Source organism: Lissotriton vulgaris, chromosome 2_1 (genome assembly GCF_964263255.1).
Source record: "Lissotriton vulgaris chromosome 2_1, aLisVul1.2, whole genome shotgun sequence".
In the NCBI taxonomy this organism is placed as follows: Eukaryota; Metazoa; Chordata; class Amphibia; order Caudata; family Salamandridae; genus Lissotriton; species Lissotriton vulgaris.
In genome coordinates, this window is record NC_141687.1 from 1,721,930,524 (window position 1) to 1,721,947,077 (window position 16,554).

A 16,554-nucleotide genomic window follows, 5' to 3' on the forward strand; every position below is an offset into this window, starting at 1 on the left:
TTTTGGATTGAATTGGTCCCACAAGATTTCTGTCTCCTGTTTTTCATGTGATGAACAGATTTCTCAAGCTTAGCAACATGGTGGGCTGGTCACCTTCAGGAATATTATTCTTATCCAAAGATTGGATTCGTGGGAGATGACTAAAGCATTCCCAGCCCTCTGAGCTGCCTTTAGCATTCTTTAATGCTTGGCTGCAAGGTCTAGTTTTATTTTGTAGTAAAACAATAAATCAGAAACACATTCACCAACCTAAGTGGAGCTTAGGTGTGCCTTTTCCAATGCTGGGCGCAAACTTCTGTTTTCTCAGTGTAGATATGTAAATAACTAAGGCATTCACCACTCTTAGAGTTTGAAGTAGATACAGCTTCCTTCCTTTAGAGAGTTGGGCAAGCATATACATCTATTTAATTGTTTAAAGTTACTGTATTCACATAGGGGCACCACATTTCTCTTGAACGTCCGAAATTGATGGCATCCATTTTCTGCTAAAATGGATGAATCAATCGAAATTCATAGTTTGAGGACTTGCACAGATTTTCTTTCCACCTACAAATAAAATAGCTGGACTTGTTGTCAGAGCGGAAATGCTCTTTTGAGCAACGTTTCAAGAGACCACAAGTGCAGTTCCCCTTCAGTGCTTTACGGTTTGCATTTTGTTTATTTCAATTAGCAAAGAGCCCACACAGCGTATTAACATTTTTAGTGTCATCGTATCTCAGTTAATTGTGACGTTGTTACCACAGCACACCCTTTTCTTTTGGGTGGTCCCAAATCGTTCATATCATGATCTTTGCATAAAACCGCACATTTCCCAAATAGTCCAAAAGTTCCAGAGTGCATTCTGGAGGCCAACCTATTTTGATTGCGAAACATTAGTGGATGAAAACCTTCCTGCTGCTGTTTTACGTTGTCATGTTTATACTGGTTCACTCTCAAGTGTGACTTTTCCCAACGCAAGCTTTTTATATTTAACAAAAGTAATACCGGATTGAAATCTTAATCCTGGAGATCTATTGTAAAGGAAATACAGCTGCGTGGTGTGATTGTGTCTTTATTTCGCCAACAAGTTCTTGGAGAGTAGAGCTTTGCCCATTCTTTTAGAAACTTCATAGAAAGTGCTGACTGATTTTTTTTTTTTTTTTTTTTTTTTTTTACTTGGTGTTGCCAATCTCAGAGTGAAGTAAACCCAATGTGTATTGTTGTGTTGCTAGCATAAAACAGCAATTTCAACTTTTTTCTGGAAAGCTTGACCTGGATCTATAAGCACTTTTTTGTCTTCTTAGCGCAGATACAGACTACATAGACTAACATTTATGTGGCGTTTCGTAAAGCAGATAATATCATGGAAGCTCTCTGATGTGCATCTGTTTCCTGCTTGCCCTTTGGGTGCACAATTGAAATGGTGTGCCTTGTACTGTGACCCAGGTGTGAAAAGTTGGGTGAGAGGTGGGAAGCTTGGGTGTGTGATATGTGCATTACGTATCAAACTTTACTCCTCACAAGCCTGCGTGCTGAGGACTGTGTGAGAAATTGGTGCAGTCGAGCATGTAGTTAGATAACGTTTTTAGGCTGGACTGTATCAGTAGTAGATAAAGTTCTGTTGGTGAGTATCAGTGTTAGTCATAGGGTATTTAGTATATGAAGTCCACCCAGTAGCCAACAAAAGGCCTTGCACTACGTACGTTCCACCTGTTAGTGATCCAAAACCCACACCAATTGGAGATATTGTTGAAAAAAACAACCAAGAAGAGAGGGTGACCCCCAGCCCCTAAAGAGTAGTTTATGGCAGCACTGAGGAATAAAGGATCAACTCCTATGGAGGTCACAGTATATAATGCGTATGTTTGATTCCTAATGGCTTGGCATTAGATGAATCATACATTAGCCACGTTTTTATAGGACTTGTGAACTCTAGGCAGTTTGTAACTATCGTTATTTTGTTGGGTACCATGTTCCACAGTTTGCATGTTTGTACGGAAAAAGAGCTCTTCCACTTATTAGCGTTCTTTAGAACGGTAAATTAATAAGGTGTTGCCCTTGATTGGACTCTAGTAAGATTGGGCCAGTAGTATGGATTGCTCATTGGAGGATGGAGATAACTCTAATGGAGTTTCTTCTTGCGACTGGTAGCCAGGGCATTGCCCTTAAGTACAGGAGGGATATTGACACATCGGTTCAAACCAAAAACTTGCCTGACAGTGGCATTCTCTGTTAATTGGATTTTGTTGAGTATGCATTTCGTGAGTCATTTATAGAGTCTATTGGCATAGTTAAGACATGGCAGCAGTCCTCTTTGGGGGACAACAAAGTAAGAAAATTAATGTCTAGGGATATTCCTATAATGAAAGCATTTTTTTCACATTGTTAACCGGACTGTAACGCAATAGCCCATAATTATACTAACATTTCTTTACTTTCATCAGCGGGGTCTGAGGAAAGCTCCTTTTGGAGGGATTGACTTTCAAGTTATTGGGTATCATCCAGTTGTCTATGCATCTATGGTTTGAGAGAGTCCAGGTGCGTCTACACCTGAAGACCCTCCCAGTTTTTAAACCTGTGCAGTGTCTGTGTAGTTCTAGCAGGTAAGCTTGAAAGAATTGACTGACTGAGGCATTGAGGGACGGTACTACGTTGAAGAGAAGCAGCATATTCACCGAGCCTGGGAAGGAAATATTTGCCTTCTGAGTGAACAGTTCTTAGCTGAAATTACGCACAATTACAATTTGTGCTTTCTCTGTGAGGCATGACAACTCATTTTCGGGACATGCCATAAATTCGATCTCATTGGAGTAGTAGTTTGTGGTCTTTGTATCAAAGCATGCTGAAAGGTTATCAAGGAGGAGTGCAACAGATGTGTGTGTAATATACAAAAGATCTGCTTTACTCCATTTGTAAAATCCATTGCTCTGTTAATTCTCCCTTCCAAAGAAGAAAAGGAGTTTAGAAATACACCCTTTGAGAAGTAATACATCACTTAAAACTTTTTACTATTTCAGAGCCAGCCACTTTTCTATTTCTTAGTATTTTTGGTCCGTAAAATAAACCTTTTGCGTGACCTTAAGCTGGAAGCATTGACCGAGCAGTTCAAAACAGAGAGCAGGAGTAGGTCTTTTTGTTTTTTACAAACTTTATTTGGTTTTCACAGCACATAAAATATGTAACATTGGTGCAGCTCTGCATTTCTAGTCGGACTACGGAGTCCGGCGTTTACATATATCGTTCATAACATTGAAAACAAAGTAGTAGTGGATCTTTGCTATACTGTGCTTATATGCACAAAGTTAATAACCTTCAATGTGTGGAACTACAGACTCCCATCCCCCCCACCACTAGTAGTTGCCTACTTTCAGGTTCGGGACATGGGTGAGAGCTCCATAACATCCATGCCCTCCTGTTGGAGCCAAACAGAGCAGTATCTTTAACACAGGAAGAAAAGAAGATTGATGTTCGAGGCATATGAGATGCAGATTCTACACTTAGCATTAGATCACCACCTGGTGTTGGGCTCGGATGATTGCATGTTGTTGTCGTCTTGGAAGAAGTCTTTTGTAGTCACAAGATAGGTGAATCCTCCCTTGGACGATAGTGCGCATGGGCATCAGCTCCATCCTTAGATAGTTTTTTTCCACCACTGGGTTCAAATGAAACTTTTCCGCTCCGGTTCGAAATCTACTTTTTAAGTACTTTGACGAGTAAAAACGTATTCAAACTTCACCAAACTACTCTCTATCGATAAACGACGACTTGACTCCACCTCGATTCCGGTCGTCGACGCGGGCTGTTGGGCCTATCCTTGCCCTGAGGCCTACACCTCATGGAAAGGACGCCATTCAAAAGATGCCCCAAGTGTGGAGCAAAGTTTCCACACAGTGACCATCACGAGGTCTGTGACCTGTGCTTATCGCCCGAGCACAACGAATCCAGCTGTGCAGCCTGTGCATCCTTTTGATCCAAGAAGACCATTCAAGATCGGAGGGCCCGTCGACACGACATGCAGAGATCTGCTCCGGAACCAGTGAATATCTTCGACGAAGAGGTTCCGCTCGTCCCCGAAGAAGATTCAGACGATCTCCAAATCGTATTCAAGGCAGATGACTCCGATGACTACATACCATCGGGTCAGCGCGTGAGTACTACTGCCCCTGCCCCATACCCTGCACCCAAATCGAAGGCAAAGGTCAACACTTCGCCTCCGGGGCCCAGTCACAACCGAAAAAACACTTCGAAAGCCCCGCCATCGAACCCGGCTCTGAAGAAAATACTCGAGCCTTCCAGTAGCTCCTTACCTAGCAAGCCACTTGTGCCGATCCCACCGGTTCCCTATGCACCGGAACCGAAAGAAGTCCCGGCTCCGAAACCGTTGACTTCTAAAGACAAATCTATGAAGCCAGCGTCTGATGCCTCGAGGCCGACAAGACCAGCTTCTACTCCGAAGCCAATATCTTCGGTACCGAAACCTACAAAACCTGATTCCGATGCGCTCAAGCCCTGGCTTGGCAGTTCGGGCTGGACTGTTCCCATGAGGCACAGGGTCAGACTGATTTGCATATAGCCATGTCTGAACTGGGGTGGCAGAGTGGGCTAAAGAACGGTGATGGATTAAACCCAGATCTTTTGACTGGGTGTGAGTGTTTGATTGGTTCAGATGCTCTGTCCATCACCACCCCCTTTTGTACCGCTTTTGGCTGCCATAAGTGTGGCAGGGTATGCTCCGACGTGAGTCCCTTGCTCACTTTGCCACTAGATTCAAGCAAGCCGGGCTGAAGACGGCTGGAATGCTAGAAACCGGTCCTCGGAAGCTTGTTTCCGGTCCAGGGAAGACATGGCTTGGCAGTTCGGACTGGACTGTTCCCATGAGGCACAGGGTCAGACTGATTTGCATATAGTCATGTCTGAACTGGGGTGGCAGAGTGGGCTAAAGAACGGTGATGGATTAAACCCAGGTCTTTTGACTGGGTGTGAGTGTTTGATTGATTCAGATGCTCCGTCCATCACCACCCCCTTTTGTACCGCATGCCCTCGAAACAGCCTACGACTCCGGAAACAATACCTTTGGTGCCAAAACCTACGCCAAAGGACACAGTAACCACTCCTAGGGCTAAAGACAAGCAGCAACCACGCCCGGAACCGAAAAAATCGGCGCCGGCAAAGGTTCTGCAAGGAGAAGAACTTTTCCAATCTGATCCTCTACAAACTAAGATCTACATTGACCCAAAGACAGTCCATGTATCCACTACACCACACAGGAAAAGGAAATCCGACACAGCACCTACACCTGCAGTGCCTGTCAAGAACAAAAACTCTGCCACATCTCCTAGGCACCCTTCTCCTAAACTTCCTTCTCCTTCATCTCCTGTTCCCCTTAACATTACACCTCCGAATTCTCCTGAGAACTCTCCTCCTCATTTTTCCCCACATATACCTCCAGATGATGATGAGTATAGCATAGGAGATGGGGCAGAGCCAGATGAGCCTTTTTCCTACCCTATTGATGATCCAGATTGGGAGTACCCAAACCCACAAGATCTGCAGATATTCCTGACCCACATTCATATCCATCAAAACCTTCTCCCCCAGAAGACCATATTGGTTGTGGGCACTTACTGAATAGGGCTGCCATCTATCATGGGATCACCATGCATTCAGATGAGGCAGAGGAAGACTTTTATTTTGATAGTTTGAACAATCACTGAAGTGGGGAAGAGGTGTGACACCGCGGCCAGGGCGACTGAATCCGGAATCTGGGGATCACGGTTCGATCCCCGGCACTGGCGCCAGATTAGCCCAGCATCATGTGACTCTGGGCAATAGCTTGCTTAATCTTCCCGACGGCCCCCAGCGCCTAGAGACCCTTACGGGTGATTTTGCGCTTTACAAATGTGGATTATTATTATTATTATCAAGTCTGTTCAAATTCTGCCTTTGATTAAAGGAGTCATCAAACATGCTCCAGAAGTATTTAAAGATCCTGTACGTGCTGGGATTCTAAACCCAAGAATTAAGAAAGTATGGGCCTGCTCCTGGGGATCCTGCCTACATTAAAGGACAGCTACCCTTAGATTCCCTAGTCGTGTCAAATGCTAGAAAAAGAGAAAACTCAGACATCAGGTGAAGCAGCACCCCTGATAAAGAATCTAAGGTGATAGAGGCTTCAGGCTAAAGGATAGCTGCACAAGCTACCAATACATGGCCTATAGCTAACACACAAGCCCTCCTTGCAAGATATGACAGGGCTCACTATGATCAGTTAGAGACACTACTACAACATCTACCTGACCAATATAAGGCGCAGGCAAACTACCTTATACAAGAAGGCAAATAAATTTCAAATGCCTCAATCAAGTGCGCACCTGATGTAGCAGACACTGCATCTAGAGCTGTAAACACTAGTGTCCTACTTAGAAGTCATGCGTGGCTACACAATTCAGGATTTAAGCAGGAAGTGCAAGCAACCATCATAAATCAGCCATACAACCAACATCAATTGTTTGGACCAGAGGTAGACGCAGCACTTGAGAAAAGGAAGAAAGACACAGATACAGCCAAATCTATGGGCGCTTTGCAATCCACTCAAGCTAGAGGCTCCTTTCGTCGCTCCTTCTATAGAGGAGGCTACAAACAGACTGGAGCAGACAACACTGCTTCCTTCAAATCCAATACACAGACATACTCCAGTAAAGGATATTTTAGAGGAGGCATTAGAGGCAACAACAATAAAGGAAGAGGGCTAGGTAACAACAATAATCGAACCTCTTCCACCACAAAACGGTGACTTCCCTCTGCTCCCCCAACAGCACTCCACTCCTGTAGGGGGCAGACTAACACAGTTCCTACGTGTCTGGAATTCTATCACAACAGACAGGTGGGTAAGACAAATTATCCAGTATGGCTACTGCCTCGAACTTACAGCTACCCCTCCACACATACCACCCAGGCAGCTTCCAATGTCTGCCGAACATTTTACACTGCTCAAACAAGAAGTCCTATCACTTCTTCTAAAGGACGCAACAGAAATAGTTCCTTTACAACAACAAGGAACAGGGGTTTACTCGCTGTATTTTCTAATACCGAAAAAAGGACGGGACACTAAGACCAATTCTCAAGCTCACTATATACACACAGATCATTTTCATAAGATCACTTTACAACAAGTGCTCCCATTGCTGCAACAAGGCGACTGCCTTATAATACTAGATCTAAAGGACGCCTACTTCCACATTCCTATACATCCTTCTCACATGAAGTATCTGAGGTTTGTACTGGAAGGGCAGCATTATCAATTCAAAGTCCTTCCATTCGTGGTAACAACTGCACCAAGAGGGTTCACAAAGTACCTAGCAGTAGCAGCAGCACATCTCAGAAGACAACAGATGCATGTCTTCCCATATCTAGACGATTGGCTCATAAAAGCCAAGTCATTCAATCAGTGTGTCCAACACACATCTCAGACAATTCAAACATTGCGCGACTTAGGGTTCACAATCAACTACACCAAGTCGCACCTACAGCCCTCTCATATACATCAATATTTAGGGGCTACAATAAACACGTCTACAACTCTAGCGTATCCCAGTCCAGTAAGGATACAGAGCTTTCAAGCTTTAGTCACAAAGTTTCAAAATCAACACTCTCTCCCAGCCAGAGTGTTCATGAGACTTATAGGCATGATGACTTCTTGCATCTTTATTGTGCCATATGCAAGACTGCAAATGCGTCCGTTACAGGAAAGTCTAGCACAACAGTGGAATCCGGCTCAAGGACAACTAACAGACCTGGTGTTGGTGGACAGCTGTACACATCGCTCTCTGCATTGGTGGAACACCAAAAACTTGATAAAAGGGTGGCCGTTCCTTGAACTTGTTCCACAAATAGTACTTACAGCAGACTCATCTCTCACAGGATGGGGAGCCCATCTCCTACATCATACGACTCAAGGGCAATGGACCATTCAACAAAGATCGTTCCATATCAACCACCTAGAGCTGCTAGCAATATTCTTAGCGCGCACAAATTTCCAAGTACAAGACAAAACTGTCTTAATCCGGACGGACAGCATGACAGCCATGCACTATATACAAAACCAGGGGGGGACCCACTCTACAACTGTCCCAGCTTGCACAGAACATTTGGAGATAGACCATTCCATATAACCTATATCGGTTAGGAGAACACCTTCCAAGAGTTCACAATCAGATAGCAGATCTGTCAAGTTGACAGACACAACAGATTCACGAATGGGACCTACATCTGCAAGTTCTTCTAACATTCTTTCACAAGTGGGGTCATCCAGACCTAGATCTGTTCATCACACATCAAAATGCAAAATGCCCAACCTTCGCTGCCAGGTTTCCACACCCGCTGTCCAAGGGCAATGCGATATGGATGAACTGGTCAGGCAGATTTGCGTACGCTTTTCCACCACTACCACTAATAGTGCGCAAGCTACGACAACAGTCGCTCAAACTGATTTTAGTAGCTCCCACGTGGGCACGCCAACCGTGGTATACAACACTGCTAGAACTATCCCTAGTTCCACACCAAAAACTACGTCTGACACCATCCCTGCTAACGCAGATCCATGGAGACATCAGACATCCAGACCCAAGCCAACTGAATCCAGCGATCTGGCTTCTGAGGTCTTAGAGTTTGGTTAGCTTAACCTACCACCAGACTGTATGAATATCATTAAAGAATCCAGGAGACCTACTACTAGAGCTTGCTATGCTGCTAAATTGAAAAGATTTGCCATTTACTGCAACAATAACCAAATTGATCCCCTAGATGCTTCCATCCAAAATATCATTTGCTACTTTCTACATTTACAAAGATGTAACTTGGCATATTCATCTATACGCCTACATCTAGCAGCAATTGCAGCATATTTACAAAATAGACAACATATGTCTTTATTAACAGTGCCTGCTATTAAAACATTTATGGAAGGATTAAAAAGAATCATACCTCCCAGGTTACCACCCTCTCCAGCGTGGACCCTAAACATTGTTCTTACAAGGCTCATGGTACCACCTTTAGAACCTCTACACAGATGTGAACTGAAATTCCTCACATGGTAAACAGCTTGTTTAGAGCTATTACCTCTCTTAAAAGAGTTAGGGAGATTCAAGCTTTCACTATACAAGAACCATTTTTACATTTACACCGTAATAAAGTGGTTCTCAGAACAAATCCTAAATTCCTTCCAAAAGTCATTACTCAGTTTCATTTAAAGCCATCTGTAGTTACCAGTGTTTTTCCACAACTCAAACTCTGTATAAGAAAGAGCTCTACACACCCTAGACGTTAAAAGAGCTCTTCCCTATTATATAGATAGGACCAAATCCTTTCGCAAAACAAAGGAACTGTTTGTAGCTTTCTCTCCACCACATAAGGGCAACCCCATCTCTAAAGCTGGAATTGCAAGGTGGATTGGAAAATGTATACAAATATGCTATCAAAAAGCAAAACGTACATTAACAGTTCCTCCTAGAGCGCATTCCACACACAAACTAGGAGCCTCCATGGCTTTCTTAGGGAACATTCCCCTCGAAGACCTCTGCAAGGCAGCAACATGGTCTACAACACACACATTCTCTAAGCACAACTGTGTTGATGTGCAAGCAAAGCAGCAAGCTGCAGTAGGCCAGGCTGTCCTAAAAATTCTCTTTCAAACTACTACAACGGATACTGGTGACCACCGCTAGGGGAGACACTGATGCACAATCGATGCAAAGTGTAGAATTTGCAACTCGTATGCCTAGAACGGAAAATGCTACTCACCAGTATGCACCTGTTCTTGGCATGTAGAGCTGCAGATTACTACACGCCCTCCCGCCTCCCTGGGACCTGTATCTGTTCCAGTTTCATCTTAGTGGAAATAAAGAAGGAATGTCCATGTGTATACCTAATTAATCTAACTAATCAGAGCCCCGTTTCTTGCGCATGCGCATTGACGCGCCCTGCCTTCCGCGCATGCGCGAGCCCACGCGCTGCTCCCCTGCACATGTGCAGTTGGTCGCAGCATGATAGGGCGTTTTACGCGCATACCGCCTTCTCTTTCTACTCTAACCAGGTGAAATAGATTACGATTAGAGCATAAAAAGACAAACATTGCGGCCCAGTCACTGCATTTCGGGCGCCGCGGATGGATGAATAGGTCCTAGGAGGAACCAGACCGAACTACTCGTGAGTAACCCTCTAAATCCTGCAAATGGGGTAAGAACTTTCTCTCCCTACAGGTTAGCAAGCCTTGTATGTCTCATTTTTATCCCTACAGGGTCTCTTTCTCTGCCAGGCGACCCATGAGGCTTTTTACATTGAAATAACAGAGTGAGGACTTAGTACTATTACTTCCCTGTACCTCACCTTGTGATTTCGTTTTTAGCCCACCACCCCTCACTAACGGTTGAATATACCCTCACAAGCTCTATGGAGTCCCCAATGAGCTCACCTTAGCCGCATATAGGTCGAACACCACCTTACAAGTCGGCTAAAAGTGGTTCTTTTACTTAATGTAAACCTAATATGACTCTTCCTTGTACGTCTTGTCCTTGTCCTATGTGTTCTGTGTAGAAAAGCTTGAGGGAATCCCCCTCTAACAGTTACAGCGCCTTAGCGTGCGCGACACATAGAGATAACAACACTCACTTAATATAGTTTATTATTATTTGCACTTTTCACCCCTTTTTGGTCCTGAGGAAAGCCAGCTTATAACAAAGGCACTGGCTGAAACATGTAGACCACACTGGACGCTGGAGGTCATTGTAACTCTCCCTTAAAACGTCCTATTGCCTTTTTAACCTGCTAACAGAGGCCCAGTTCATTAAATATTGCTAATACCCTCGGGTGCTGGGACCTCCTGGATAGCATTTTAATTTCTCACCTTCACACCCCTTCACTGCACACTCAGCAACATACCAGCTCCGCAGTCACCTGGCGTTGAAGCACACCCGGGGCACATTCGGTGCCACTGTGGTGGGCCCGATGATGAAGCATGCCACCGACTAGGTCGGTGGGTGAGGGCTTTCAAAGGAAAACAGTGTTTTTCCCACATATTGTCACTGCTGACGTACCAGAGTCTCCCTAATATTTCCCTTAAACTAGCTAGCCTTTATTGATTTATATATACCTAATTAACTCCATCATTTCCCTTCATGGCGAAAAACAATCCAAGGATGGAGCCGTTGCCCATGCGCACTATCGTCCAAGGGAGGAGTCACCTATCTCATGACAGCAAAAGACTTCTTGACGACAACAACATCCGAGCCCACACCAGGTGGCGATCTAAAGTGTAGAAATCTGCAGCTCTACATGCCAAGAAAAGATGCATACTGGTAAGTAGCATTTTCCTTCTCCACCTTGGGCACTTTCATAGTGCCGCCGGGTCCCAGATTACCCGCCCTGAAGAAACCCTGTATCATGAGAGGGTCGAAATGTCGTTGACAGCTGCAAAGGGAGAGCCACAGCAAACTAGAAGCTGCTTATGAACAAATGATTGTATTAGATATTCAAAGGGCGCCCCTTTAATTACCAATAACCATTGCCTCCTTTCTTATTAGCAATACGTATATTGCAGTGTTCTGGTTATGGGCACTTCACTGGGGTCACAAAGTCACGTCCTAATGTGGAAATGTATAGTGTAAATACACAATTGGAAATGTTATGTCTTTTTACTCTAAATATTATCTATGCAAAATAATCCTCACTTTGGCTGAAGTGGGTACAGCAAAAATATTTTTTCTGTGGGTTTTCTACAAAAGTTTTTTACAAAAGTAATACACCTAATTGAGATATGCTTTGATTCTCCATTTTATGTTTTCTCTGTTTAAATCATGCAAGAAATACTACTCCTCTCAAAAATTGTATTAATTGGCTCAAATGAGTTTTGTGAACACTGTTTCTGCTTGAATAGCAAGACCCAGTTCACAAGGAGATATGGGTCGCTCTTGTTTATTGTGATAATCCAATACACTGATGGTATGGATTCTGTATAGTGGGTGGTTTCTTTTTTTTAACCTGTTAATCTAATATTATAAACATACAATAAAAGTTAGTAATTGTGTGATACTCTCATTCTCTGCTGCAGAATCACCAAACTGAGACACCAGATTTCCAAAGGATGCATTACTTTTTACTTTTGATATACAAGTAAAACAAGTTACAAAGCATGACTGACTGTTTACTTTGTCTCTTCTCCAGGCAAGGAATTTCCGAACTCGTTTGAGTCTCTGGTGAAGAAGATATTCCGGTATCTCTTCCACGTTCTGGCCCACATCTACTCTGCCCACTTCAAGGAGACAGTGGCACTCGAACTTCACGGACACCTAAACACACTGTACACTCATTTCCTCTTGTTCATACGGGAGTTCAACCTGGTAGACCCTAAGGAGACTGCCATTATGGACGACCTGACGGAGGTGCTCTGCTCAAGCGCTGGCAATAGCAGCAGTGCTAGCGGCAGCACCGGCGGGACTGAAAATGGCGGCGGGGCCGCAGCACAGAACCACGTGAAGGAGAGATGAGCGTCTCCCTGTGCCAGGAGCAGACAAACACTAATCGTAAACCTTTAAGAACCATGTCACCGGCTCTGTGTCTGTCTGTGTGCTGCCCACGTACGCAGACACACACGCAATGGCCCGCGATTCAGGGAGGACGCTGCTGCCGCCGCTCCTACAGGATGGAAGGAAGCCCTTTTTTCAGGGGGTGGTGGGGCAGCGGACACGGGGTAAGTGGCTTTTTGGCCACAGCTGCCGAAGGTTCATCAGGCTTTTTTTTTAATTTTGGTATCGTCTTTGTTTTTCTTTTGTTGCTTTGCTGCCAACTGGATTACGTGGAAGCAGTTTCCCTTCCTATTCCCCTAGAGGTTTTTATTCTATTTTTGTTTTGGTTTTTTTGCGACGGGGCAGGAAGATGGCAGGAGGGCGTGAGTGACTTGATCCCAAGCCGCTTGTATTTGCTGTGTCAAGCAGGAAGGCCGCTATTGACCCAGCCCCACTCCTCACCATTTTTTCGTGCATCCTCATCCTACTGCCAGGTTTTATTTGTATTTTAATGTATTTTGGCATAAAGAGTGGCTTTTATTTTACTTTGAAGTGACTGATATGAAAAGAGAGAGGTTTATTTTTGGTTGCGGGGGAGAACAGCTGGTATTTATCACCCCTATTTTCTTTTCACATGGTTTTTTGTTTAGCCCAGCTTCACTTCTCTTCCAACCTCACTGGTTTGCCATGAAGTGCAATGGCTTAGTACGGAGGTGGTAAGCGGCAATGGTGGATTCAGGACTGTTCTTCCATCCTTGGCACTTCAGTGCTTGAAATGGTCAACGCTGAGCATTCAATATGCCCAAATGAGCACCCTCCCGTCAAACACAGAATTTTCTGCTGCCTTCAGTCCTTCATGTCGGGGATACATGTGATGGTCTGTTGGGTGAAATTGTGGAGATGAATGGATATTTGGGGAGGGAGAAGGGTCTGTAGCGCTGGTTCGCCACCTGTACTAGAAGAGTGATGACTGGGTAGAACATAATACTGTTGGCTTACTTTAGTTCATCTGTCAAATGATAATTATAATAAAATCTATGAGGCCTATTCTTGCCTTGTGTTTGTGTCCACCATGAGCCTGCTTAAGGCTTTGTCCATAGGCTATCCCTGATAAAGATCTAAATAAATGGAAAGTTATAAAACTATTCGTGCTGTAGTGCAGGGGTACCACATTTCAGTTCTAGGCAAGGTTTGCCCATCAATTTGGCGAATAGCCCTTCTTAATGTGTGCAGACATACCCTAGTAGAGCAGTGACACTATATGTTTGCAACTATGTAAAGCAAATGATGCTACAAAGAAGTCGAGTGCTGTTCGCAACAGGTTTATGCTGATCAGACAGAGAAAGCGGTGTCCGGCCACAGAGAGGGCTTACTGAAATGCGCAGAGATGCACATGGATCATCGAAAGTTAAAGTAAGATGCATGACATCCTGTAGAGTTGCAATGGAGAAAGGGACTATGAAGCATTGACTGAGCTACCAGTGTCTATAATTACATTAAGCTATGGGTCATCAACTCCTTTCAGAAGAGAAGGGATGATGTTTGACAGATCTTAACCACAATTGAATTCCATGTGTTTGGAACACCAGAGGAGAAAACCTGTTGTCCTTTTTTCTTTCATGGATTTCCTTATTTCAAACCAGCTGATGTTGCTTTGGTTGTTCTTTTCTTTCATGATTAGAACATTGGTGCTGGAATCGGGGGAAGTGACAATGCAATTCTCTGAAGGTGGAAGTAGTTCTGTTTTCAGAGAGCTCATCAGGCAGGCCATGGCATATAGGACGCTTTTCAATTAGGTTATTCATGTCTCAACTATGCCAGCCTCGGGCAACAGAACAAGTAGAAGTCTGGTGCCAGCAGAAACAAGGATTTTGCAGAGCGGGGAAGGTTGGTGCCAGGAAGAGTTTGTTTTCTGTGTAGTGGGAATTATGCTGCCAGTGCGTTATTGGCTGAGGAATCTAATGTGGTTCCATTTGGCCTTTGTACAAAAGGCCCAGTACAGTGTTGGTTGTTCATATACAAGGATACTTTTAAATATTGGTGCAGAAATGAGGCCTATAATTATACTTAGTATTATTATTGCAGCTTGTTGTGTTGCTTTTTCTATGCATGTGCGTGAAATGCCCCACGACATGCCAGGCTGGTGCATGGAACGTAGCGGGGAGGACATGTTAGGGTGGGCTATCGAGATTGTTGGAGGTTGGAGGACAGAGAGCCGAGCAGACCGGTTTCCTGTGCATGCAGCTCATTAAAAGCTTCTACCTCGTATGGAGTCACAGTATTCTTTATATAGATATTTTCTGGCACACTTCAAGTGGCGACATGCTGGCGAGGAACTGATTTAGATCTTACAAGGAACATGACCAAATTACAGCAGATTTAAAGTGCTGGCAAAGGTACGATGCTGCCGGTGAGAAGGGAATCATTCATGTCCGTATAGGAGCATATGAATATGCAGCCGAATGAGTAATCAGCTGGACCGAAGTGTATAATATAGCTGGTGATGGATGCCAAGCTTAAGCCTAGAGCAACCTAACCGCTTACCTCTGCCGCATTGTTCGAGTGGGAAGCGACAGGTAATCCATGCTCATGCATCCCTTGTGAGAGACTCCGTGAACAAGGCTCTGACCGGAGTTCGGGATTGAGTGGGCAGTCTATCTACGTAAACTCCAAATAGCAAACAGGAAACCGGAAACAGGTAAAGGCAAACATTTTGTGTTAGGCTTCTCATTAATTGTCTTTCCATTATATGGACAGTGGAGGAATATTTTTGCCCAAAGTCATACTCTGGAACTGTACTCTACAAGTGGCAGGATATTAACTACGTAAAAGTATGGCTTTACAAAATTTCACCATCTGAACTCCACATGCATTCTGGGCATCAGGAGTGGAACCAGATAAAGTGGAAGGATTATTTCACTAATTACATTTGTTCCATTGATGAAGAAAATTAGATGTCCATGGAGTAGAAGAAGATAATTATTTTACATTCTTTGCGACCAGTCAGTCTGAAAATCTACAAACGTATGCCTAAGACTTTAGTTGGAGGGGACATTAATGTATTTTCAGTGGCTTTGAAAGATTTGGACAAATACTTTGCGCCTAATATGTGCATAGGCATTGTTCAATAAAAATTCTTTCAACGTAAGCAGAACAAAAATGAGTCAGTGGATGAATTTGTGGCTGAATTTTAAAAAATGGCTATTGATTGCAAATTTGGCAATTCACATTACTATTTGATACAAGACCAATTAGCCCTGCATGAATGCAATGCAGCTATCCAGGAAAGGCAATGGCTAAATGGGGATTCACACCAGAAGGAAGTGTTAGCGATTGTCTGGAAGGCTGAGATGTCGTGAAGATGTGCCACGGAGTTAAAGCAGTCAGATCCGGAAAAAAGTCATGGATGGTATCTACAAAAGAGACCGTTCCAGGAGTAAGGCACCTGTTAAAGATCAGAAGATAAAAAATCTAGACAAATGTGTAGGTGATGAAAGAAGACGCTACCGTTGTGGCAGAGACCATCTGGCTTACAATAAAAGCTGTCCTGTGGTGAAACAAAAGTACAGACTCTGGGATTATTGGTACTTTGCGAAAGTATGCAGGAAAAAAAATCACAATGTGTAAACGAGTAAGTCGATGGTAATAGCAGTGTGGAGGAAAACCTATATTCAAGAGCGGAGAGAATTGAGAGCACACAGGGCACATTAGTTCCTAATGTGGATGGGGGGGTTGAACAAAAATAAACCCATTTGCAACATGTTATTATCCAGTATTAGGGTGTCTTTCATAGATTCACATGCCTGAATCATTCCCCGTCGTTGAGACGGGAGCCTCGGTATATAAAAAAGTAATGTCCTAAGACATATAGAAGAATAGGCCTAAGGGTCTCACCTTAGTGTCCTATCTAGGTCCTTATGCAGGAAGGACCAAACAGAGTAGGCCCAAGGGTCCCACCTTGGTAGCCTATATGTGTCCTTTTGTAAAAAGGACCAAAGTAAAGAGAAACAACCAATCA

General features: G+C 43.9%; 1 protein-coding gene across 3 annotated transcripts in view; it reads left to right on the forward strand.

Annotated features, from left to right (window-relative positions):
- Positions 1–13,583, forward strand: part of MOB2 (MOB kinase activator 2) — a 334,675-nt gene extending 321,092 nt beyond the window's left edge. For all 3 annotated transcript variants that reach the window (XM_086957727.1, XM_086957725.1, XM_086957726.1), the window contains exon 5: positions 12,196–13,583. In XM_086957727.1, the coding sequence (XP_086813853.1) occupies positions 12,196–12,518 (323 nt within the window). In that variant the 3' untranslated portion in view covers positions 12,519–13,583. The remainder of the gene's footprint in view (positions 1–12,195) is intronic.
- The last annotated feature ends 2,971 nt before the right edge of the window (positions 13,584–16,554 follow it).